Source organism: Apiospora phragmitis, assembly GCF_038363925.1.
Source record: "Apiospora phragmitis strain CBS 135458 chromosome Unknown utg000001l:1.0-2902119.0:1.0-2906034.0, whole genome shotgun sequence".
In the NCBI taxonomy this organism is placed as follows: Eukaryota; Fungi; Ascomycota; class Sordariomycetes; order Amphisphaeriales; family Apiosporaceae; genus Apiospora; species Apiospora phragmitis.
In genome coordinates, this window is record NW_027117399.1 from 1,725,418 (window position 1) to 1,750,384 (window position 24,967).

Sequence of the window (24,967 nt, forward strand, 5' to 3'; positions counted from 1 at the left end):
GATAAAAATCTTTCCCTATCGGATAATATTGCTGAGCCTAGGTGTAAATATAGTTTTTATAATAGTTATTACTTGAGGGTTTATATAATAACTCGTAAGAATAAGAGTAATTAAAATATAACAAACGTTATCCGGGTTTTAAAAGAAATTTAATAAAACGTATTAAGGTTTATATTAATAATACGAAAAAATATTTAAACGTGCGATAAAAGGAACGCCCTTATCGGTATAATATATAATAGGCAGGTCGTAACGTAGTAATAAAGGGTCGAGTAAAGGTATTTATATAATAAGGTTATTAAGGCTATTTATTTTATTAATAAGTTAAAATTAATACTTTAATTAATTATTAAAGTAAAGAATATTTATATAAAATATATAAGGAATATCCGTTATTATATATCTAATCCTTTCTTTATTAATATTCTTTAGTTTTTAAGGATTTCGAGGATCTCGCGAGATCTTATCGAGCCGGCTTCTCTAGATCTCGTTAAGATCTCGAGAGCTATTAACCTTTAATTATTTTATTTTTATATAACTTATAGTAGTTGTTTTATTTCGACTATTTAACTTATACTAGCTATTTTTATTTATTTACTTTTATTTATCTTTAATTAATTAATTTTAACGTGCTATTATTATAGTATTAATTATCGGGGTTTTATAACGATATAGTGAGTTTCGTTATTATTAATAAAGCGTAAGCGCTAACCGGACTTTTACGGGTTCGTAAGCGTCTCGGGTTATCGTCGGTCCGCTTTAAGAGATATGGGTCCTGGCCGCACAGCTAGGCTAGGTTGTAACATTTAGCTTATTATGCGATTAAATATACGTCTGTGTAATATCGCGTAGCTCGCCTTATACGTTAAAGTTTCGAATTAAGGTCGGTTCGAGGGCTAAAAAGAGTCTTTAACTTATCCGCTAAATTATTAATAATTGACTTAAAATAGCCTCTTTTTTTATATTTTTCTAGCTTTATATTACGAGCTTAGACTTTTCGTATAGCTTTATAGTTTTACACTCAATCTCTTATAAGAGCCGTGTTTTAAAGATTTTCCGGCCGGTGTGCTTACCCGGGTCGAATCGAATAAATTCGAAAACTCTTCGTGCGGCGAGATTATTAATTTCCTCCGCGTTAAACTTTTAAAATAAATATCCAGACGAAGTAATAACGCCGTTTTATTAAAGTTTAACTATTAGGTCGTAATTCTTTTATTTTTTTAAGTAAGGAATACGGCGGTTAGAGCGTTTCGGAGTAGATATTTTTTAAGTCGTCCCCGGCTATATTATACGAGAGTTACCGTAATTTCCTCGGTTATTAGTTTAGTATTTAGGGTATTTATTAGCTATTTCGGATCTAGTTATATATCCGGCTCGTCGTGCGGTTTTCCGGCCTCTTCTTAGTAGTACGGCTTAATTTAAGTTATTCGAAAGGCTTTCGGGCCGTTTAGGGTGTTTACCCGGATTATACGGTTTTTAATAATTACTATTTTATATAGTTTAGTTTATTCTTCTTTTTTTTACTAAATTAAGACTTTATTTCGAAGCGGGAGTGTTAAGATATCGTGGATAGCCGGTCCGTTCCGAGTATTTAAAGCTCGGTAAATATCGATATCCGCAGGTATTTTCTAGAGCATCTTTATTACTTTTTATATAGCTTTTCTTTATACTTAGATCTTTGGTAACGGTAATAAGTTCTCGTCGATACGAGGGTATATTTTAAATACAAGCAAGGTAAGTATTAGGCCGTCGAGGCTAGCCGTATCATTTAAAGCTTTAATAACTATTTAAATTATTATCTCGGTATTTGTTCGGTAACCGAGGTTCTTCTATAAGATATCGAAGGCTTTACGTAGCGGAACATACGTTTATTCGACTTTATTTATTATTTAATAAGCTTTAATAAGTATTTATTTATAGGTAATTCTTATTATTTATATATGATCTCGAAATTTTCTTTAGAAATGCGTACCCGGATCGTACGAGATATAGTTAAAGGGTCCCTAGTATACGTATATTTAGTATTTATAAAGAGTATTTTAAGTGTTTTATACGCTAAATAAATATAAGAATATAACCGTTTAAAAAACGTACTCGAATCGATTATATAAAGTATATTTTATTTATTAACCTAAATAATATTTATAATAATTTCGTAATTAAAATCGTATTCGTTTTATAGCGAGAATTTAAATCTTTATAGTGTCGAATTATACGATTAATATTAAGAGTAAAACTTTTAAATTTTATCGAAAATAAAAAAAATAATATTTAATTTATTATTTTACTTAATTATTAACTTTTAATAGCCTTTTATTTATTTACTTTATTTACTTATTATATTACACGGTATAAAATTCGAGGCTAACTTAAGTCTCGCGATTTTATATTATTTAAATTTCGAGGGAAATGCATATAAGCCACGGTGTTTAAAACAGATACAAGAATTTGAGAAAGTTCTCGATGGATATATAAATCGAGAGTTTTATGGAAATATGCCCATCTGACCCTGGTAATCCAACTTAATCTCCTCCTCGACCCAGATCATCAGACCATTCACACCCAACCTCAACAGTCGCCCAGCTGGATTTCCCCTCCGATCCTAGCAAACAGCACCATGACTTTGTTACCATTCGTCCAAAGCACAAAGCCCACCTGGAGCCGACTTTGCCTCCCTCGCCACCATTGTGGCGACTCTTCATCTCGTCTGCTATCTTATCATGTCTATGGAAATCTCAGACCATCACAGCAGTTTCTTTCCGATCATGGTAGCCAACTCTTGTGCCTCGGTGGCTCTGCTTGGAGTGCATTGTACACTACGTTTTGAAGACCAGCCGGGAAAAACAGACACCTATTGGACACGTGGCAGGTGCGGCGGCTATAACGACGAGCGCTACTGAAACTTCTACCGGGCCGCATGCCTTCCTGCAGGAGTTATGAGTACCTGTGCAATGGCCTTGTACTGTGTGGTGCGGGCCAAACATGGTGGTATCTATTACTTTTATATGTGTCATGGCCAGATGGCCTTCTGGGCTGGATACTGGATTGAGTGGTGGACTGCCGATCTGGGAAACAGACTGGCTGCGTACGGCTGCTGAACCTGTAGGACCGGGTCTCTGTCACCACACACAGGACAAGTAGGTGCCTACCGTAGCAGACTAGGTTGGCACTGACATTGAATAAACTTTCTGATCCCATGTTGATTCCATGTTGATTCCATACAGGTGTACGTTTATGCCGAAGGCGGACGTTCATTCCAGTAGATAGCTCATCGATGGTTAGTCCGTACTTCCATTAGATCCAGTCTTCTCTCCACGGTGACCACAAGCAGGACAAAGCGTAGAGGCTTTCTCACAAAAATGGAATAGCCCCTTCTGGGGCTAGTAACAGTGTGCACCTGATTGAAGTAGGTACGACAGGCGACTGAACTGACGATGCCAACTCGCGCGGCCAACTTGTCCAAATCGACCTGTTTGTTGATGGTTAATACATGACCGTCTCGGCGGTGGACCATTCAGACGTGGAGTCAAACACTTTGCGCCAGGGTGGATTAGATTCCACATCCACATCATCTGGCAAACCTCACGTTGCATAGTAATTGCGCCACGGATACGCACATCAACGGGATTTGGGCTGTATACTTCGTGGGATTGGATAAACGTTGGCCTACGCGGAAAACTCCCGCCTGAGCTGTCCTAGAGGGACAGATGCAAAATGAGTACAGCGCAGATATATCGCATAAGCCTTAAAAAGGGTTTCCATTATGTAGAATCTATTTAATAATTACTTTCGATATTATAAGCTACTTATTTTATCAGATACTCCAACCCGAGGAAAAATATGTGCTCAAGGGGCAAAGACCACGGCGCGACCGCAGCCCGTGTGTTCCGCTGCCGCATGGAGGGCCTCCTTGGCCTGTTCGAGCTTGAAGACCTTAGTGTCGACGAAGCTCTCGCCGCGGGGGAGGAGACCCCGCTCCAGCATCTTGACGAACTGCGTGACGTCGTCGCGCTCGTACATGACCTTGCCCTTAAGGGTCAGGTTGTTGATTATGACGACGTACTCGGCGAAGTCGCTGGTGAGACCCATCAGCGACACCCGCCCCTCGCGCCGCAGCGACCGGATCGCGCACCGCAGGTGCGACGAGCCCGCCGCGTGCGGGGGCGAGAAGTCCAGGACGGCGTCGGCGAGCCCGAAGGCCTGCAGCGCCGCCGTGTCGGCCGCCTCGTCGCCCGTGATGCGCACCGTCTCAATGAGGCCGCTGCTCCCGGGGTTGCCGCTCATGACGTGCGCCTTGAGCCGCGCCAGCTCCTTCTCGTTGCGGCCCATCGCGATGACCCGCGAGCCCATGGCAATGGCGGCCAGGACGCCGGCGCCGCCGAAGCCGCCAGTGGCGGGGCACACGATGGGGGTCTCGCCGGGCTCCAGGCTGATGTCGCGGAGGCCGCCGTACGCCACGAGCAGGTAGCTCAGGTAGGCGAGGTCGGCGGTGGTGTAGCCTAGCCCCTGCGTCAGGCGCGCCTCGTCCAGCGGGTGGCAGTTCTCGAGCGGCACGGTCCAGTACTCGGCGAAGGCGCCGTCCCGGTAGACGTCCGCGTTGAGCCGCCGGCCGCCCACGTCCAGGCTGGCCTGGACCCCGACCAGGAACCAGCCGGCGCCGTCGCGCGAGCGCATCGTGCAGTCGGCGAAGACAAGCTGGCCGGGTGTGAGCGCGGTGGCGTCGGCGCCCACGGCGGCCACCCGCCCGACGGCGCTGTAGCCGCCCGCGTGCGGCGCGTCGAGCTGGGGGTACTGGCGGGCACCGTTGTAGATTTCGCGGTGGTACGACAGCAGGCTGGCGGCCTCGACGCGCACCAGCACGTTGCCCAGCTGTGGCTGCTTGGGGGGTCGGGACCGTCTTCAGTTCCAGGCCCACGTCGGTCGAGGTGAGCACGAGAGCTCGGTGCTCAGAAGGGATGTCGCCGGCCATAGTGTCTGGGTGAGTCGTTGAACAGATTTCCGAGTAATGATGACGTAGTTCTGTACTGGTTCGCTCTTTGCAGTAATGAGTCCGGAACAAGGAGATTGGAGGTCGAGAAGGGAGCATCGAAGTCTCGTTTAAGTAATCAACGAGGATTGGAATGTGGATATAACTCGGGAACTTCTGCCCATTTTGGCAACTGGACACTTTGATTCATGTCAGTGCTTCTGGTACACCGACCTCTCTGTCTTTAGACCATGCTGGACTAAGAAGATGGTTATCATCCAGAAATGACTCCGTTGCTGGAAGGTAGAAAGTCGCTGCGGACCCGGATCCGACCTGGAAATAATAACCCCTGTAAAGTACTTACAAGTAACCCATGAAAAGTACGTGAAACAGTGGAGTATAGCCAGGCCCCCGCCTGTGCCGTACTCCAAACAGGAAATAGGGGACTTCCAAGTCATTCTTCAGCGCTAACCTATGTAAGTACTTACTTGTTGCAGATCAAAACTTGGGTGCCTGTCCCGATTGGGCCAAGAACCTCCGTCCCGGGTTGCCGGGATTATCCTGTGTATACATATATCTCCCAAGCCAGGTTTTTCTTCTTCCCTGATCCGTGGAGAAGAGGAAGGAGCTGATACAGGCCCCACGAACTTATGTCGGTGGGAAACTGGTATATATGCGGTGCGGCACAGGTACGGCACAGTTGCCACGAGAGTATGAAGATCAGCCTTTGGGCCGTCAGAACCATAAACGTAGTGAGCCGGAGAGGTTGCATCCGATTATGGCAACTATATTAGGCCTCCTCATTTGCCCCTACATCCTTCAGGAAGGCCGATGGACAGCCAGCCCTTTGAGTTCAAGACCAACCTTTGCTGGACCAGTCGCCGTCCGAGGCACCTCTTCCGTGATCCCCGAGTGGGGGGCTGGACTCATCGGTAGGAGTCTATACCTGGTTTGGTGATGGCACCACAACGGTCGACTAATTTAAGCTGCCAGTTCCCGTCTTACTCCCCCTCCTTTTCCTCCAATCTTGGCTCTTGCATTATATACTCGAATCGAACAGCAATGACTTGAGGTCTCCACGAACTCCTCCGCCTCTCGTGGGGCTTACACTTAAATCCATAATTTTCTTCCTCTCTTTCACAGCCTCGCTGTCACAAAACGTCCCGGCCAGCCCGCAGCAGACACTCACTAGCCTTCCAACATGGCGGACATAGCAAAGGCAATCCACCTGCCGATGTTGGACAAGGTCCGCGATCATCTCGTGGCCGAGTCCATCATCATCGGTATCTCTCTGCTGGTCTTGACCTTCCGCATCGTGGCTCGATTCCAAGGAATAGGGGTGGGGGCTGATGACTACATGACCGTTGCTGGATTTGTATGTGAACTTCTAGGCCGGCCCCAGAAGTAAAGTATGAAGGCTAACAAATATAATCTGCTTGGTATACAGGTTTCAATGGTTGTCTTCTTTGGAATCACCGCTACGTGTATGTTTTCTCTGGCTCCCACCTTTGGCGCTCAACTAGTACTACACGAGAGTGAGAAAGAGAAGAAGTTGAAGTCGCTGACAACTACCATCTGAATGATACAGGGGCTACCAAAGGAATAGGCTATAAATTCGTGGCCATGTCGGACCCAACGAGGGCTATGGAACCCGAGCAGCTAGCGCGTAAGCCATGTCTGAGTTATAGTCTCCAGTAATTTCACTGACGGATTCGAAAACGCTACAGTACTTAACAATCTTCCAGGGCTCCTTTTGGTAAGCCACACAAGCACTGAGGATGAAGGGGCAGGAGATGTACTGATTACTTGATAGGAAATCTTCGTCGGCACCATCTTCTACATCGTATGCCTCTCGGTTCTCAAGATCAGCGTTCTGTGCTTCTACCGGCGCATCTTCGGCAACACGCGCTGGATGCGGATCGCGACGTGGCTCATGATTGGCGTGGCGGCGTCCTGGTGGCTGTCCCTGACCGTCGCGCTCGTCTTCAACTGCGTGCCGGTCGAGAAGCAATGGACGCCCGGCATGCCCGAGGGCCACTGCTACAACGCCGTCGACATGTACAAGGGTTTGTGCGTGACGAACATCATCACCGACATCGTCATCATGGTTCTCCCCATGCGACTCATCTTGTCGCTGCAGATGCGGAAGCTCGAGAAAGTCGTACTGATCTGCTGTTTTGCCCTCGGAACCGCGTAGGTGATAAACTTTCGTTCACCCTCCGCCCCTCGGTTCTATTTTCTTCGTTCCCCTTGGCTTACTTACTAGTACCTTTAACGCCGAAACTAACGATTTCTCTTCTTACGCCCACAACAGTGTCTGCGCCATCTCGGTCCTCCGCATCGTCCACCTGTCCGACCTCGAGCTGCAGGCCGACGTCACGGGCAGCATGGAGGAGACCGTCTTCCTGGGCGTGCTGGAGCTTAACATCGCGCTCATATCCATCAGCCTGCCGTCGCTGCGGCCCTTCTACACGCGCTGGCGGGCGGGCCACCGCGCGGGCTCCTCCAAGCTGTCCGAGACTGGGGGGGCCAGCGACGGCGGCCTCGCCACCTTCGGCGGCGGTGGCGGCTCCTCGAAGCGCTACTCCCAGCAGAAGAAGCCCGGCGCTGCCGTCGTCGATGAGTGGGAGCTGGACAAGTACCGGGGTCCACGTCTGGGGTCCATCCCGACGATCTGGCCCACGGCGGGGACGATGATTCCGGGTCGGAGAGGCAGCTAAAACCGACCCAGTACAGCCCACCAATGTAGGAAGAGGGGGCGCGGGACGGGGTGGAAATGTTGGGCAAGCTATTTCGAATGTAATAGGTAACGCGATAGCGGAAGAGGAGATTATCTACTTGGCAGGAAACATACGACACATATATATTTAAGAACGAAGCTATATGAGCGATTATTATATGAATTTATTATACTTAGTATTCCTCGTCTGCTCCTCCAAGATCCGTCGAAATTCGTATCATCAGAAAATATAACCTCGATATACTTGCTCATACCGCTACCAGCTCAGATACGACTTCCATACGCCCCATCACCACAAGGCCAGAAGCCAACTTGACCAGTCAAACGCGAACCGCCAATATGCAGCCCAAGTTCCTAGTTCTCGCGACCCTCGCAGCCCTGGCCGGCGCTGAGAAGATACACTTTTCTTGGGTTTGGCTCAGGATGGCGAACCTCAGGATGAAGACGGATAAAATGGTTGTGCAGTCACCAAATCGGAGCCGCTTACCCCCTAGCAAGTAAGGCGGATAAAATAAATGCAGCACTTCATTGGTCTGGCTCCTTCTGTTCCCGAGCCCTTACGAGGTTCTACAACCATCGGTATTACTTATAGGGCCAAGACCAGCCTCTTTCATTAGCCGTACACATTTCAATTCATTACCTCTTCCCAAACCAATGTGAAGAATCAACACCGGATTACCTTCAACATGAAGTTTCTTGATAAGGTCACTATTGTAGTCTCCTATCTAGCGTTATGCGCGACGTGCTCCCAGATTGGACAGGTGGAGCATGACTACCCCTATCGCCCCTGTCCTCGGAGCTGTGCGGCAAACATCGTAATCCGCGACTGGGACAGCGGGACTCGCAACGGCACCAACAACGTCTCGTTCGGGGTTTCGACTGACTTCAACGATTTCACCGCGTCGTGCCATGTCGAGAACGACAAAGAACCCCATTACTATGACTAGCCGGCCTGGCACACGGACTACCCAGACAGCTCTTTCAACGCGAGCTTCAGCATAACTCGATCGTTCGGTTCCACGGCCCATTTGACCATTTCGCACCAGTCTCTGTGCAACAGTCTGATAGCGACCTCTACGACCAAATCACCCCGGCCTTTGTTCAAGGATATGGGGAGCGCAACGGATGCCGAGACGGCCACGGGAGGCCACACCGCGAAGCTGCCCGTCACCGCCGTCCAGCTTCCCCTGGGCCGCCCGAATCCCAAGTGTCTCGACACGTCGCGGCGGGGCCCGTGTGTCGCGTCAGCGGACGGGGTCACTCGGCCACGATCTGGACGGCCCCTCCCAATCCCGTCAGTGGCGGCGGCGGAGGCCCTGCCGGCACGTTTGGGTCTTTCGCTTGCGGGTTCTTGAACGAAGCCATCAGCTACTATGTTGACTGCGCCGCGCTGTGGCTCTCGCCCAGCTTGGTCCCGGAAAACGACACCATCATCGATCCGAACATGTCGTTTACCTGCCCCTTTACCGTGCAGGATCCGGACGTTTACCCGAACACGACTTTTGGCTTCGACAAGGCGACCCGTCAGGTCAGCATCCGACAGGATTGGAGGTGTGAAGATGACTCTGGGGAGGACGGCCACGTGGATGCGCTTGGAAGGGGCAATTTGCTCTTATGAAAAAGACCCGACTGCGTATTCTCAGAGACACAAAACTTCTCTCTCATCTGCCATTTCTCAAGCTCGCTTGGATCTCACATAATCCATGCGGCAGAACAGATTTACTGCACAGCTCCAGTGTCTTGTGAAGTAGAGTAAAGTTGTACCATAGCCTCAAAGTTGCCAGCTGTCGTGAAAAGCCCACATATCAACCTCCAGAGCTACCATGATTCAGCAACAAACTGAGCAAGTTGCTAAAGATGCAACACCTGTTGAAAAGTCAGTTCGATGAAATTTAGGAGCCTCTAATAAATTGGTGACAGGAACATCAGAAAAGCCTGCACCACCAATGTGATTCATTCACTCGAGGCACACTCGATACCAACGAGGTGCGAAAAGGATTTGTACCAAGGGCCTACCGTATCGACCTCCCTTTCTACTCGACACAAATATATACAATGGATACCTTCATGTTATTTCGGAAACTGCCAATTGAGTTGCGGCGCCAGGTCTGGGAGCAGGCCATCGGCCATGAGGCCACGACACGGAGGGTTCCCGTGGACGACTTCGCCATGTGCATTCTTCCGGACGCAAGCCTGGTCTCGCCACTACTTTCGACCTGCCAGGAAAGTCGCAAGGCCGCCAAATCGTACTACTGCGATCCCGTTCCTGTACATGTTTGCGGGCCGCCAGAGTTTCGCCCAATTGACCTAGAAGAGAACCGGGAGGAGTGGGAGGATGTCCTAACCAGGATCAATATGTTCACCGCGACGATGTTCGACGACGAAGTCGGCCCTGCTGTCCTGGCCCAGTACAACCTTTATCATGTGAACCGGCAGGGCAAGCGGGTCGGGACGCTGCGCGTCAGCCTGGAGTCCGACACGTTCGTGGACGGGGGCCGAGGGCTGAGCAGAGAGGTGACGACCCTTTTCTTGGTACCGGTAGCCCTGCCCGCAGAGTGGCGCCCCCAAATTATTACGCCCATGCTCGACGATTCGCAGTACAACCAGGTAATCAGGACTATGAACGACAATAGGATAACCTTGACAAGCGTATTGCAGCGGCAGCCTTGGATCAGAAGACGTCTTGCTCCCCGTCATCCAGCCGCCGTTGTCGGCGATGAAGGGCCAGAAGAAACCGAGTGATTGTGCATGGCCATGGCGGATCAAAGAACTCTGGGCATCATGGGGTCAATTGGGGGATTTGGAAGACTCAGCGGGGAGGATATGTGACGTCGTAACTAACTCCTGTGCCAACCGATGGGCATTGGGATGATCCTTCGATGGCGCGTTGGTAAATCAGTAACGTCTACCGGACTGATCATCTCATACAGGGCGTGCTTTTAGCTTCGGTTCCTGGTGATCTCTGTGATCAGGGTTGTTAGTTGTCATTAGGAAAACTATACCAGCGGCAATGGGAATATTCTAGCTACTCCTGGCTACTATTTGCGCTGGCTGTCGGCAAATTGCATGATATGGCGCAGACGCACCGCATCTGCAACGTCTGAGTAGGGTCCGTCAGCGTTGGCCAGTAACACGCGCCGGGGATATGTTACTAGAAAAGAATGGATAGTTTCATTTCCTTATCGAACATTCGAAGGTCAACGATCGGATGGTACGACTCGCTAGCGGGGTAGTTCGGAGACTTAAGATCGGCGGCGCGGAGACTGGCGACCCGCAAAGAAAACGTGGTCGTGGAGAGAGATAGCATGTGCCTGTCCCTGAACCGACTGAGGTTATCAATCAATAAACAGAAACCAGGTTGATTTCAACTGCTGCACCCTCTCAAACATTGTCAATCATACTGCCATTACACGTTTGAAACATTTCTTACTGGCCCCCTCTCTTTGCCCATCGAACAGATTTGAAAGTCCCGCACTCCATCACCATGGCCACTGCCGCACTCTTCGGCTGCACGGGCGCCGTGGGCGCCGAAATCCTCGCCGCGCTGCTCGCCCCCACCACGAGCGCCTTCGCCTCAGTCAAGACGATCTCGCGCCGAGCCCCCGCGGCGCAGTCGCCCAAGCTGGAGGCCATCACGGAGGCCGACAACTCGAAGTGGGGCGGCCTGATGGGCCACCCCTCGGTCGTCTTCAACGCGGTCGGCACCACGCGGGCGGCCGCGGGCGGCATCGCCGAGCAGTGGAAGATCGATCACGACCTGTGCGTCGAGAACGCCCAGGCGGCGAAGGCCGCCGGCGCCAAGACGTACGTCTTCGTCTCCAGCGCGGGCACGCGCAGCTTCCCGAGCAGCCTTGTGCCCTACAGCAAGATGAAGAACGGCGTCGAGGACGCCATCAAGGAGCTCGGGTTCGAGCACGTCGTCATCCTGAAGCCCGGCATGATCATCGCGCGGGAGAAGTCCAAGGCTTGGCTGGCCGAGAAGGCCGTGGAGACCATGCCGCAGATTGCGCGGGACAAACTTGGTATGTGTATCCATCCTCCACTTTGCGATATCATTGACAATGGACGATGTTCGTTTCTGACAACTCGACAAATCGCAGGCCAGGACGCGTCCGTCATCGGTAGAGCGGCCGTGGCGGCTGCTCAGATGGTGGAAGAGGGAAAGGCGCCATCGAAGTATTGGGAAGTTGGGATGGCAGACATCATCAAGATGGGCCGAGAAGAATGGCAGAAGTAGTATGCAATTTGCCACGCACGCCCCGACCTGCTCCGTAATTCACACAAAGCTTGTTTCAGTAGTAAGATCATTTTGTATATTGAGAGCATCGGCTCTCGGTAGGTTTTATTCTGGCTTATTAGTTCAATACGCAGAGGCTCTTCACCTCGAATACTGCGCCACCATTCGCTTTGTCGGACAAGCTCTCCTTCTTCCCCGCCGAGCATCGACCAGTATTTCTGCAGAAAGCACTCTTTGGCCTCCCAGCTACGGACGTCCCAGGGCGTGCCCGTGGATGCGCCTCCCGTAGAGTCTTCGTGGTCGCGCTTGCTGACGCCTGCGCCGCCCCAGCACACCAAGCCCTCCATCACGTCCAACTGGAACTGCTCCGCATCGACGTGCGCCCCGCGCGCCAAGAGGTTCCGCCGCAGCGTCGGGAACGGCAGGCAGTCGATGAAGGGGTGGTGCGCGACGGTGACCTGCTCCCGGCCGGGCCGCAGGTCGGGCTGGAGGGTCCGGAAGATCTGCTGCACGGTGCCGATCGCGTCGGCCGACCCGCTGATGCTGATGCCCGACCGGAAGAAGGGGACGGCGTCTCGCGCGGGCACATGCGCTCGCTGGGGATGCCGAGCAGCGTGCCGAGGCGGAACAGGGCGTCCAGCGTGCAGACGGTCTCGAGGCGGAGGTGGTTGGCGTACCCATCCCCCATCACACCTCCGGACACACCACCACTCCGGACTAGTAAAAGAAGTAAAACACCACATGTTCAATTACACGAAAATAAATAAATAGCTAATTAATTAAAGTATTTTATAGCTCGTTTTAATCAGATTTTCAAGCTCTTTAAGATAGTCGGCGCCGCTTTACCATGCGGCCAGATCTAGTCATGATCTGAGGTGGTTCGATCTCCTCATCTTCGTCCAATTCCTCCTCCTCTACCACCGCAACCTCCCTAGCCCTCCTTCTTCGACGAGGAGGCTCCTCTTCAACTACTATAGGCTCCTCTTGTTCAGGGGCTCCCAGCGCTTCGGCCAACTCCATAAACCGCTCGTTGGGGTTTGGTATAGCCCGTCTAGTCCATCCGCGCTTCGCTCGAGCCAGTTCCTCCTCCAGTCTAGCTATAGTAGCATCCTTGACTGCCAACTCGGCCTGTTGATTCTCGTAACTAGAGGCCACCTTTCCGAAGAGCCGGCGAGTCAGGGGGCTCTTTCCTATAGCCAGATCTCTGATCTGACGGCCGTTCTTCGGCGTGCGAGGAGAGTCAGGGGCTGCATCATCCTCCTCATTGACCAAGGGTACAACAACTTGGTCCGGCTGTATTTCTGGGTGGCTCAAGGCCTTGGTTCGAGAGATTGGCCAATTCCCAGTCACTCTCCATCCAGACTTTATATTCTTTTCTGTCAGACTAGCTGACCTCGCTGCCGAATAGGCTCGGATGAAGTTGACCTTGTCAACTGGTGCAGAATCGGTTAACACAGCCAGCTTTTCGAGCTCTCGCCTATACGCAGCCTTCAGGGCGTTGAATGGCCCATTATCTAGTGGCTGGAGGCCGTGGCTAGTGTGTGCCGGCAGATAACAACAGTATATGTTATTCAGGAAGCAGGTGGCCATCCATTCATCCTGGAAAAGGGGTCAGCAACTTAGGCTCGCAGAATCTAGGCGTAGGAAAATCGGAAAAATAAGCACTCACCTGTGCGTGACTCCCATGACCATCTAGTATAATCAATCGAGCTTCTCCTTCATCGGTCGGCTTAGTCTGTGGCAGGTATACCTGCTTGAGCCACTCGATAGCAATGTGGTGATCTGTCCACCCATTTGGACTGGTAATATAGTACCAGTCTGCTATAGTCCGGAATTGCTCAACGAACCACTGCTTCTGGAGGTCCTTACCCTTGAAAATAATTCCTGGCTTGAGTGCTCGGCCATCTGCTGTTACTGCCTCGATAAAGGAGGTCCAGGCCCTGGTTTGAGCCCCTTTTAGCAATGCCTTCTGTTTCATATCAGAAGAGCCAACCACCAAGCTATCCAGTCCTTCGAGAGAGTCAGTATAGGTTCAGAATTGGCAGGAGAATTCAGAGGCATACCAAACCCAGCCATGGTGCCTCCCTTATCGACATTGACCGTGTTCTGTGGCTTAATCCAGCTGTATTCCTTCTCTCGTATATCGAAGTACCATTTGACGGCCTTGGGGGTGAAATTATTGAACCGAATTGCCTCCTGACGCCGACCCATCTTATTCGATATACTCTCGGTACGTTTCACGAACCTCGCCACCCAGTTAACCCCCAAGGGGTACTTCTCCAGGTCTTCCCCATTCCGGCTCAAAATCGAGACTACGTAGGCCCGGATTTGAGAGTGGGAGGGGGCATATCCGAGGCTCTCTTGGCGCAGAATCCAGTCGACTAGTCTTTTCTCTTCATTCTGCGATAGTCTCTGATCAGGGGTATAGTCCTCCTTGCTTCCCTTGCCCTTCATCCGGTCTGAGAGGGTTTGCTTGGGAATTCCATGCTTCTGGGCCGATTTCGATAGAGTATAGCTGTTGTCTGTGATATCCCATAGTGCCTCGACTACGTCGTCCTCGGTATAGCTGGGGCGGAGGCATCTTGGCTGGTTCTGATACCTCGTGTATGAGGAGTAAGAGTCTCTAGTTAGGGGCGCACATATCACGAAACGCAGAAAATTCTGCATCGGCGCGGACTTCCAAGAGCCGAAACACCGATGCCAAGACACTACATCTTAAAAATATTACATGTCACTTATAGAGCAAGAGATTCTGATTAAAACTATATAAATAATATATTAATTACTGGGTTAGTTAATTAATTCATTTATACAGAAGTAAAGGAGTTATTATTGTTTTACTAGTCCGGAGTGCTGGTGTGTCCGGAGGTGTGGTGGGGGATGGGTAGGGGTCGCCGGACGGTTGATGAGCCCCACCACCACCACCGCGGTGACTTATTACGCGTTGTAGGCCGTCGTCGGTACTGGAGCAACCACAGCCGCTCGTGGGCATCCAGGCCAGACCGGTTTCCCTGTCAGCGCTATCGCAGCGGACGAAAAGCGAGGGGTCGAGGTGCACGGTTGAGTCCCATGAGTCTAGCGACAGCGGGGTCTCGTTAGGTTGTGAGATTACCATCCAATGACTTTCCTCGGGTATCCCGGGGTGCGCTGTCGCAGGGGAAACTGGCGCAGAAATACCGGAAAGACTTTCCGAAGCGACGTGCGATGAAGTGCTGGATGAGGCATATCCCGCTCCCGCCGCATTGGTTGTTGTTGTTGTTAACCCTGACGTCGGCGCGGACAGCGCATTCCTTGCTTCCGCTGCATCATGTCTTTGCGAAACCGAAGCAGCAATTGCTTCCAGGTTCCCTAGTCGTTGACGAAGCTTCTCTCCTGAATTCAGACATTAGTCACTTCATTGTCTTTGATTAGGCACCCAAAAAGTACGATCGATGCTTACGGTATCTCTTTTTGGCTTCTATGTTCTGTTGCCGCCGCCGTTCCGGGTGTCGGCGAACAGGGGGCTTCCGCTTTGGCGCCTTTTTCGCAGTAGTAGCAGCAGCAGCGGCGGAGCTCATTTCGCTGTCTTGGTCTTTCTCGCGGCAATTTGCGCCCGGCATCGTGATCGGAAGATGCAGGAAAGTGCTGGCTGACCAAGCCGCAAAAGTCCAGAACAGCGACGGAATGTAGCGGATGAAATTGACGAGGTGGCCGATATCAGCCATCCCCAGCTAGACGAATACCGCATCCACGCCCCCCCCCGATAGGAGGATCCTCCGGGCTAACCACAGATGACTAGACTGCTGGCATCCGCCTCGACGCCGGTCTTTTAATAGCCATTTCAAATAAAAGGGTGATATGGCCTAGAAAACACTGATGGTATTGCATTTCCCGAGAGCAACTTGAATTGCGTTTGTTCTGTCGGCGATATCAACAGCGAATGAGGCTCTCTGAGCTACTTCGCCTCGAGGCGGCTTCAGCTTGTTCCACGTCGACTGTGACCTCATTCCGAACGAGGATATGCCCGCTCTCGCCCTGGGCACCTCTTTGGCGGTTGCCTTCGAAGCCGCGAAGTCGAAGAGTATCCGTCGCCTCCTCCCCAACTCTTTGGGCTTCGCCATCGCCTCCCTCGTTCGGACCGGGTTCGTGAGAGGATCGCATTGTCGCTAGGTAAGGCGTCACAACATCGCCATGGTAATCAAGCTGCCGCGCCAGCTTCGGCATGTGCGCCCGCACGAACGGTCTCAGTCGCGCCATACAGTTGCAGACAATGCCGAAGTTTAGCTCGACCGATGACCAAATGCAGGCGGAGGCCTGCGTCCATGTCACGTCTGGACTCGTCGTTACGGCCCGGATGGAGGAAATGCGCGCGATTGAGGCTATCACCACTCTTTTCGAGCGGAACCCGCGGCATTGGTTAGTACCAATGCACGAATAGAGATTATGAGATATTAGGTGGTAAGGTAAACTACTTACGCCGACCCAAGACCCAAGATAACGCCGACGACGATCTTTTGCCGGAGGGGCATACGGAGTCCGTGTATCATCGGTATCGGCAGTACAATCAACCAAACATCGCTGAGGATGTTCAAGATTGCTTGTGCGATAGCAATGTTGTTGAGGCATGTCCCGCTGCCTACATCGACAGGGTCGCATGGGCCGCAGAGGAGAGCGGTGAAGACAACAGTGTAGATGGTAATAGCGGCGGTGGTGATATAAACACATATTCGGAACGTTTGGAAGGGGTTGACTTGACGGTAAAGTACGAGGATCGCCAGCTTGGCTAGGGTTGGAGGCCAGATATAAGTTAAAGATATGGACAGAAGATACTTGGACGCACCATGTCAGTGCATTGAAGAGAGAGAAAGGAGGGAGAGCGGGGACAGAGACACCGACGTTGTTGTATCCATCAAGCTGCTCTGCAGTGACATTCAAAGGTGCCTCCCAAATCCATATGGCATGGCTTCGTCGTTGTCAGCGTTGATGCAGGCTGATCTATCCTGACACGCGCAGTGTCGTGCCCTCGTGATAGCTTACATAGAACCATGCTGACGAAAAAGGCTAAAGAGACTCCCCACGACAAGGAAATGAGAACTGTCGGTGATCCAGTGTCAGTGGTCGCGTCCCAGAGCGCAATGAAAGGAATGGAACTGTGCTCACGATCAGATACGTCAGAGTGCTTGACAATTCGAACGCTAGTATAGATCCTCAGGGCGAGTAACGCGGTCGCAAACGTGAAGGTAAAAGAAAACACCGTCACAATCAGAATCTGTATGTAAGTCATCCTATGGAAGTCCTGAACTTGGCCCTCTGGCAAGGGCATCACGCCATGTTCTCCCATGTTCAAATATCATAGAAGCGCCCCATTCGATAGTATGAATCCCGTAACACAAGTTTTGTTAAGAGATAAAACTTGAATAAGAAACATGTCTTCCTTAATCTGGGTACACAACTTCATACTAATACCACGTTTTTGCTGGGCTGACTTGGAGGTTGCATCGAAGTTGGGGTAAAGCCCCAAAGATTCACATGCCAAGCAATAAATGTATGCCGTGAAACATAACCTGCACCTTTGACGCGCTCCCTTCGCACAATCCTGGGGTTGCCATTGGTTCAAATCGAGAGAAGTCCGTTCCGGGCCAAGCTCCTCGCCCGTTGCTGACAAAGACCACACCAATGCCACGGAGAACTGGAACATGGTCGTTGCAATGACTGCATGAATCTTTACGGAGATGACGCAATCAAGCAACGGCAAGTGCTGACTTGTGTCATATAACATTGTCAGAACAAGCTACCGTATTCTCACCACACAGTACATGCTGTTCGATCGATCGTACGGGAGCGATGAATTGGTCCTAGTTAACAGCCCGCGAGTTTTCTTCGAGCCATCTGAGAGAAGACGCTACGTGTAACCTGCAGATGTACGGGCTACCCCTATTGTTGTCTTCCGATCTTCAAATAGGGGTAGTTCGTATACTTTGTTGCAGTGGGATAGCTGGTGACTGGGTAGCTAGTTTACCGACAGTGAGATAACTGGCAGTTTACTGGCAGTTGGATAACTACAGCGGAATAAACGGTGACTGGGTAGGCACCTAGTTTACTGCCCACCCATTAAGATTTGATAATTCTGGGCAATGAAGACCCGACACGCTGGTCTCTTGTTTCTGCTAAGGTGACCTGGTATGGATCTGAAAGAAAATGGGGACAGGGGCGGGGAGTTCATGCTGACATACATGTGTAATTGTACGTGGCAGGGGTACGCGAGATACACTGGTCGGGAAGAATAATCCGTCAGCACACCAACTCCCAATTGTTGGCCGCTTAGTTTAGTTCTGCGCAATGCACCAGAGACCAAGACTATCTACTTTTAACACCAGACGCATAAAAAGGACAAAGCCCCGAGAAGTTCTGTTCGAGAAAAGCGGTTGGCCAAAACCCCCAGGACCGCAATGGCAGTGATCAGGGGCCATCTTAACTCTAGCGAAGAAGTTCTGCCGGTGACGCCAGACCAGGTGACGGTGGAATGGTGCTCGAAGGCCCTAGGGTTTGCCATCAAGGAGTTCACAGCGGTCGAGATTATCCATGGCACCGCGAGCAAGATCCTCATCGGACTGAAGGCTTGCGGCGATGATAACATTGCCGATCCCAGGCCAGATATAATTTGCGTCAAGGGTGGATTCGACCCAGGCGTCATCGCCATCTACCCTGGCCTGAACGCCACATACAGGCGGGAGGCCGAGTTCTACTATGTATGTATGGGGTTCCTACTGCAGACAACCTTCATTCCCCACATTATGCCCCGAATCCGACTGACAGCACACACTGACAGTACATTGCGCCCCTTGTCAATATGCGCCTACCCAGGGCGTGGTATTGCGGCTCCGACACCGTCAGCGGGCAGGGCATCGTCATCATGGACGACCTGCGGTCCACAGGCTGCACCTTCGGGAACCCACTAGAGCCGTGGCCCGTCGCCCGGGTCAGAGCGGGAGTCGAACAGCTCGCTGCGCTGCACGCAGGCACCTGGGCCGCCAACAGTAAGACACCCGAAAGGGACTTCCCGTGGCTCGACAGCGGCAGCGCCCTCCCGCCGTGATCCTGGCCCTGTTGGAGCCAGAGCCATGGGCGCGGCGTTACGCCGAGGGCGAGCGCCCGCCCGTGCCCGACGAGATGCTGGACCGCGAGCGCATGCGGCGGGCCTTCCAGAAGCTGTGGGCCGTCACGGACCCGCGCTACCACTGCCTCGTGCACGGGGACGCGCACATCGGCAACACGTATATCACGGCGGCGGGGGAGCCGGGCTTACTCGACTGGCAGGGCCTGGCCGTGGGCTCGGCCTTCGACGACGTGCCGTACTTCATCGCCGGGGGCCTGGCCGTGCAGGACCGGCGGAGCACGAGGTCGGGCTGGTGGATCATTACCTTGACACCTTGGCCGATTTGGGCGGTCCCAGGCTGAGCAGGGGGAGGTCTGGGACGAGTACAGGAGACATATGATGCATGGGTTTGCTTGGGCGCTGACGGACCCCCACATGCAGCCCAAGGACGTCATATTTGCGATGGTGGAGAGGTATACGACAGCTATGACTGACCATGGAACCTTGGCCTTATTGGGCTGCTAGATCAGGTCCTTTCATACAGTCGTAAGGACAAACTTTTACATGCCCAGTTGGGCGAGGGCTGAATCAGGGCAACGGCAGCGGCGGTAATAAATATGTCAAGAATTAAGGGAAAGGACCACGAGGGTCAAGCATCAAAACGAATTTCTCCCATTCTTGGGCTGACGTCAATTCCCATTACCCGCCGAAATGGGCTGATTCCGGAAAAGGCTTGTAATGGCCGGTTGCTAATGATTAGTACTTGTGAAACACATGGAACCAACCAAAGCATCTTATGAGCCTAATTTTATGTTGTGCACTCCGATTTTCCCGTCTCCAACCAGTAGGTGGCAATCCAGTTCATTTCAATTCGCCATCTCACTACGATGGATGGCATCAAGGCTCCAAAAGCCATTGCCTTCGATTTGGACAATACTCTGTTCGACCATTATCATTCCTTGCGATGCGCCATCACGGCCATCCGGAGCAGGTTCCCCGAATTGGCCAGCAGGACGCCTGATGAGCTTATCACCAAATACAATGCTGCTCTCCAAAGCGTATACGATACCTACCTTGGGGAGGAGATCACATACGAGCAAGCGGATTTGAAGAAGGTCCAGACATTCTTCACAGACCTGGGCCTGGCAGAACCGAGTCTCGAACAAGTCAAAGGGTTTCGAGCTGTTTACAAGCCAGCATACAGGGAAGCCCGCAGCGCGACTCCTGGCAGTGTCGAGACCTTATCGAGACTTCGTGCGAACGGTTATTCTCTAGCCATCCTGACAAATGGCCAAACGGAAGACCAGACAGCGAAAGCCGAGGCTATAGGAGTTCGTCATCTCGTGCATCACCTCATCACTTCAGAAGAAGTTGGGCATACCAAGCCAGATCCTCGCATATTCGACTATGTTCTGGATCGCTTAGGCACAAACCCTGGTTCTACATACATGGTCGGCGATTCTCCTAGCTCAGATATCAAGGGAGCATTGGATGTGGGCATGCGCCCCGTACTGTATTCCCCTTTAGCCCAAGTCTCTGAACGTGTCCTGTTTGAGCAAAAAGCCCCAGTGGTTCACCATATGAGCCAGCTTTTGGGTCTCTTGGGTATAACAGACCCTCAGTTCGAGCCCCGATTCCAATCTGACAGCGACAATCTAACCATTGAAGGGTTGGGCTTTGACCTTATCACTGAACCACGTCACTGTCTACGTATCTCCAAAGACACTGCAAGGTTCATCGCCACCAATATTGGCAAAACTCTCGTGGCTGCTTCGGACAAAAGGCACATAGTATCAATGACCTTTTCCTCTGAGATCATCAGGACGGTCGCAAAGAGTGCAGCCCCAATTGACGAAGGAAAGATTCACATTACGTTTTCTGGGAAACATGACACAGAATCGGTCACCCCTGCTCTGTATCAGATTGAAGAAAGGGAGCATAGTGTTCTCGTCAGATATCAACAGTTGTCACTCAATATTGAACCTGGATGTGGGGACATCTTGAGAAGAGTTGCAACTCTACTACAAGCCCACTTCAACGATCTCATGAGAGACTACCCAAGAGCAGCAGTTCGAAACCTCCGTTGTGCCATGTTGGTTCTTGCTGGGATGGGGGGCGTAGAAATGGATACGGTTGTTACGGGCGAGGGGATTGATGAATAGGACATCAACCGACAATGTCTCAATCTGTTTATGCCCCTTAATTAGGCTGGTTAGCAGCGGCTGGGTCCAAGTCAATGAACAAGCCAAAAGCGCAGAATCCACTTTGACCCAAACTGGTCTTGTTAGACAGACGGCAGTCTAAGCAAGTTCGGGTTTTCAGGTGCTTCGTTGAAGTGCTGGTGTGTTCGCCCCCAAGCTGGCAGAGAGAGTGCAGTACACAACGAGTAACTGTTTTGAGGCTGTCGCATCTGGGAGGATTCGGTGAAGAATGCCGACAAGGTCAACGGAGGCCGGGTTGCAGTGCGCCGGGAATTCAGGATCGCCAAGAGCACCTCGAACACAGCTACGACACCCGATGTGCCCCAGACAGCTAGTGACTACAGCACACCACATCCAGACAGGAGCAGTTTTGTGAGACACCAAGGAAGTCCACAAATAATGAGCTATTCATGGGCATAATGTAGTCAAAGCCCAAGTATGCAGTGAACAGGGGTGTTGGTTTTGTCTCAGGCTATATATATGGTGTGCAACTACATGTCCCACAAATCGATGCGTTTTCAGAAACAATATATTCTGCAACCGCCACGTGAGAACAATGGATTTGTCCCCGAAATCGCTTTCACCTCGGTGGTGAGGACAATGGAACTGTTCGACCTATACCTCAATATAGAACGGAAGGGAGGTGATTATAAAACGGTAGAAAGAGCCCTTTCTTCCGGAGCAAAGCCTCAATCGGCAACAAACCGCCACTGACAACTTGAATCCCTTCTAGCCCGAAATGGATACACAGAAACGTTTTTGTTCTTCGGTAGACAAATACGACGGGCAATATGTGCCAGTTTCAGATTACCTATTATGTTTGCGGTACCCCATGTGTCGAGGGAAGCTAGTATAAGCTTTGTTCCAAGCGACCCGGCTGCAAAAAGGAACTGCTCCCCTACGAGTGGAACACCGATTGCCCGGAGTTGGTGACAGCAATGAAGTCCGCGTGGAACCATCGGCGCGCCGCCGAAGACGAGTGCTTCGCCTGAAGCCCCGACCTCTGGATGCTCTTGCCCAGGTGTTGTGACAAGCTCGACGAAGAGCGGTTCAATGACATGTGTCTCAACTGTAGGACCCCCGCGGAGGTCGAGCTGGGCAAGCCCTATAGGTGCAGCCGGGAGTGCCGGAAGCGGATACCCTTGCTGGACACACAGGATCCGCAGACGAAGTTTGACGACTTCGTCACAGAGTACTGGCCCGTGGCGTACAGGACCCGGTACGAGCGGCAGAGGGACGAGAGGAAGTTGCCCAGGGAAGTCTGTGGATGGGCGTCATCGTTTACTGGCCGCTAGACTACGCCAGGGGTATGGTGGATGGTGGGAGTGCGGGAGTACGTAAGAGCCGCTGTGACGGTAGGATCGTTCACCGTTGGTGTACATCGTCTCATATCGTAGCCTTTTATTCATAGCCTTTGTTAAGTCCTTTACACAATCTGTATATTTGTCCCCATGTGACGGTCTGAAGGTTGAATATCAACCCCCTGCTGCCATCATCGACAATAAGTGCCTCGAGAATAAAGGGACCAACCCCCGTGCCAAGGCTTCTTAGTCAACTCTCACTTATTGATTCCTTTGCCGGATCCTTTGTCCAGGCCCTTGGCGACGGCATTGACAGTTCCACCGACTGGGTTGCTCTTGCCGCCCAGGAAGTCGGCTACGTCGCCGGTGATGGCACCAGCCAGACCGACCGACCGCTTCACTGGGTTTAGAGAACCATGCTTCTTCCTTTAGTACGTGGTGTCAGTTTGGGTAACTCCAAAGCGGATTCTACTAGGATGGTGTCCACCGATGCACATACTTTTGAGGATCGTTCTGGTCAGAGGATGTGGTGCTCGGTGGTGCGCCCGCCATATTGATGAAGGGTAAGAAATTCTGATAGTAGATAAGGATTTCAGGAATGGTTGAGTTGGCAATCAGTTACTGCGATGGTGATTTTGTTAGTGAGTGAAAACATTGTAAATTCACCGCCCTGATATACTTCTAAACGAGTATCCCGAAAAGTCGTGATGACGAAATGCCTCTCAAGCACGGAGGAAGCGCTGACTGACGTTTCTGCTCACAATCGCTGTTTCACGTAATCGGCTCTCTTTGCTGTGTTTTACTACCATCGGTCCAAACTGCAACTGTTATTTACAGTCTGGGTTCAAATGCGGGACAAGGACAAGCTTCTAGGATTTTGGCAGCTTACAGGATCGGAGTTTTGGACCACGTTTCGTCCCAAACGTATTACGGAAAAAGAAGAGCGTTGCGAGAGAGGGGTCGGGCCACTGACGTCTTGTTTGAGCTGTGAAGTTCAATCAAGCTTTGACCCCGAAACTCTGTATCAGAAATAGAACCGAAAACGGGACTAGATGTCTTTTGGTACGTCATTATCTGTGCGGGATTCTGGCCAAGTTGCCTTCGCAATGGCTTTCTCCTAGGAAGTTAAAAAAGAGGGAGGTATTACCTAGCAACGTTATATATCTTAATACGTATTTATTACGGCTCTATGTAAGTAATCTATATATTATAGCTCGTGCACCTACAGATTATATTTGAAATAATGTTTAATTAATTTACGCTTTAAACTTTTATAATTAATTCGCGATTAGTTTTTATTTTATATTAAGTTTTTAATTTTTTTAAAACTTTTTATTTAATAACGCGTTATTAGGTTTTTTTAATCAATAATGCGTAATTATTTTATATTTATTTCTTAATAGTTTAATATTATTGTTATATTATATTTATTTATTAATAGTTTAATATTATTATTATTTTATATTTATTTATTAATAGTTTAATAATATTATTATTTTAGTTATACTTAATTTATATAAGACTTTCACTTTATTTTAATATTAATATAATAATATAAAACTCTTTTTAATACTTTATTAATAACGATAGTTAATAGCTTAACTTTATTGCCGCGGTTTATTATTTTTATTTTAAAGGCTAAGTTTTATTCGAAATTAAAGGTAAGCTCGAAGTTTTCGCCGTTTTTATAAAGTTATAAAATAATTAACTTTTTAATAGTTTTAAATTAGTATTAAAATAAGCGAGAATATAAAAAAAGCTTAATTAATAAAGATTAAATTATTAAAAATTTAAGCCGTTATTTACCTTTTTAAATTATATAATATTAAAACGATTCTCGATTTTAAAAACTAATTAATAAGTTTATTAATATTAATAACCTTTTTATAAAATAAAAAAACTTTAAAAGCTAACGATAATAAATTATTTTTTAAGTTATAAATTAAAAAGTATTATTATAATATTAAATAAATTAAGCTTATTATATTATTTATAATTAAAGAGATTAATACTTATAAGAATAAGCTTAATTACTTATATTACTAAAAACGATATGTTTTATATAAACTAATAATATTAATCTTTTAACGTTTTATTAAAAAAATAATTTAGGTATATAACTTTATTAATTTATAAAAAACTATTAAATTTATTTTATTAAACTTATAAATAAATAATACATATTAATTTAAATTCCTTAAAGTTTATTAATTTTAAACGAAAGAAAATAAGAGGAATAACGGGAAAGTTTTTTAATTTATATTTAAAATTAATAAATACTTTTAAAATATTATTATTTATTAAGTTAACTTTTTTATTAATAATAAATATAGAAGATAAAATAAAATTTATAATAAATTAAATAAAAGCCTTTATTACTTAAACTTTATATTTTTTTTTAAAAAACATTTCATTTTATTAATAAAGTAATAATATTATTGATTTAT

At 49.3% G+C, this 24,967-nt stretch overlaps 11 protein-coding genes across 11 annotated transcripts; 7 read left to right on the plus strand and 4 right to left on the minus strand.

Annotated features, from left to right (window-relative positions):
• Positions 1 to 3,846: 3,846 nt before the first annotated feature.
• On the minus strand, positions 3,847 to 4,969 carry PG994_000523 (uncharacterized protein; the record flags this gene model as incomplete). The annotated part of the gene is given in 2 exon segments (XM_066851932.1): positions 3,847 to 4,875; positions 4,895 to 4,969. The coding sequence occupies 2 exon segments, from the start codon at positions 4,967 to 4,969 to the stop codon at positions 3,847 to 3,849; spliced, it is 1,104 nt and encodes a 367-aa protein (XP_066722564.1).
• A 1,198-nt stretch (positions 4,970 to 6,167) lies between these two features.
• Positions 6,168 to 7,686, plus strand: PG994_000524 (uncharacterized protein; the record flags this gene model as incomplete). The annotated part of the gene is made up of 4 exons (XM_066851933.1): positions 6,168 to 6,345; positions 6,712 to 6,722; positions 6,780 to 7,159; positions 7,281 to 7,686. 4 exons carry the CDS (start codon positions 6,168 to 6,170, stop codon positions 7,684 to 7,686), a joined length of 975 nt encoding a protein of 324 aa, XP_066722565.1.
• Positions 7,687 to 8,392: 706 nt separating this feature from the next.
• Positions 8,393 to 9,324, plus strand: PG994_000525 (uncharacterized protein; the record flags this gene model as incomplete). Its single annotated transcript, XM_066851934.1, has 2 exons — positions 8,393 to 8,607; positions 8,679 to 9,324. 2 exons carry the CDS (start codon positions 8,393 to 8,395, stop codon positions 9,322 to 9,324), a joined length of 861 nt encoding a protein of 286 aa, XP_066722566.1.
• A 437-nt stretch (positions 9,325 to 9,761) lies between these two features.
• PG994_000526 (uncharacterized protein) lies at positions 9,762 to 10,448 on the plus strand (the record flags this gene model as incomplete). Its single annotated transcript, XM_066851935.1, has 1 exon — positions 9,762 to 10,448. One exon carries the CDS (start codon positions 9,762 to 9,764, stop codon positions 10,446 to 10,448), a length of 687 nt encoding a protein of 228 aa, XP_066722567.1.
• A 742-nt stretch (positions 10,449 to 11,190) lies between these two features.
• PG994_000527 (protein fmp52-2- mitochondrial) lies at positions 11,191 to 11,943 on the plus strand (the record flags this gene model as incomplete). The annotated part of the gene is made up of 2 exons (XM_066851936.1): positions 11,191 to 11,728; positions 11,807 to 11,943. 2 exons carry the CDS (start codon positions 11,191 to 11,193, stop codon positions 11,941 to 11,943), a joined length of 675 nt encoding a protein of 224 aa, XP_066722568.1.
• A 105-nt stretch (positions 11,944 to 12,048) lies between these two features.
• On the minus strand, positions 12,049 to 15,647 carry PG994_000528 (DDE superfamily endonuclease domain-containing protein; the record flags this gene model as incomplete). The annotated part of the gene is made up of 7 exons (XM_066851937.1): positions 12,049 to 12,053; positions 12,098 to 12,539; positions 12,790 to 13,464; positions 13,613 to 13,953; positions 14,007 to 14,535; positions 14,885 to 15,315; positions 15,383 to 15,647. The coding sequence occupies 7 exons, from the start codon at positions 15,645 to 15,647 to the stop codon at positions 12,049 to 12,051; spliced, it is 2,688 nt and encodes an 895-aa protein (XP_066722569.1).
• Positions 15,648 to 15,852: 205 nt separating this feature from the next.
• PG994_000529 (uncharacterized protein) lies at positions 15,853 to 17,263 on the minus strand (the record flags this gene model as incomplete). The annotated part of the gene is made up of 4 exons (XM_066851938.1): positions 15,853 to 16,312; positions 16,399 to 16,751; positions 16,819 to 16,885; positions 17,001 to 17,263. The coding sequence occupies 4 exons, from the start codon at positions 17,261 to 17,263 to the stop codon at positions 15,853 to 15,855; spliced, it is 1,143 nt and encodes a 380-aa protein (XP_066722570.1).
• Positions 17,264 to 18,371: 1,108 nt separating this feature from the next.
• On the plus strand, positions 18,372 to 19,380 carry PG994_000530 (uncharacterized protein; the record flags this gene model as incomplete). The annotated part of the gene is made up of 3 exons (XM_066851939.1): positions 18,372 to 18,671; positions 18,752 to 18,901; positions 18,976 to 19,380. The coding sequence occupies 3 exons, from the start codon at positions 18,372 to 18,374 to the stop codon at positions 19,378 to 19,380; spliced, it is 855 nt and encodes a 284-aa protein (XP_066722571.1).
• Positions 19,381 to 19,905: 525 nt separating this feature from the next.
• Positions 19,906 to 21,180, plus strand: PG994_000531 (haloacid dehalogenase- type II; the record flags this gene model as incomplete). The annotated part of the gene is made up of 1 exon (XM_066851940.1): positions 19,906 to 21,180. One exon carries the CDS (start codon positions 19,906 to 19,908, stop codon positions 21,178 to 21,180), a length of 1,275 nt encoding a protein of 424 aa, XP_066722572.1.
• A 1,046-nt stretch (positions 21,181 to 22,226) lies between these two features.
• Positions 22,227 to 22,514, plus strand: PG994_000532 (uncharacterized protein; the record flags this gene model as incomplete). The annotated part of the gene is made up of 1 exon (XM_066851941.1): positions 22,227 to 22,514. The coding sequence occupies one exon, from the start codon at positions 22,227 to 22,229 to the stop codon at positions 22,512 to 22,514; it is 288 nt and encodes a 95-aa protein (XP_066722573.1).
• A 263-nt stretch (positions 22,515 to 22,777) lies between these two features.
• Positions 22,778 to 23,072, minus strand: PG994_000533 (uncharacterized protein; the record flags this gene model as incomplete). Its single annotated transcript, XM_066851942.1, has 2 exons — positions 22,778 to 22,946; positions 23,020 to 23,072. The coding sequence occupies 2 exons, from the start codon at positions 23,070 to 23,072 to the stop codon at positions 22,778 to 22,780; spliced, it is 222 nt and encodes a 73-aa protein (XP_066722574.1).
• Positions 23,073 to 24,967: the final 1,895 nt, after the last annotated feature.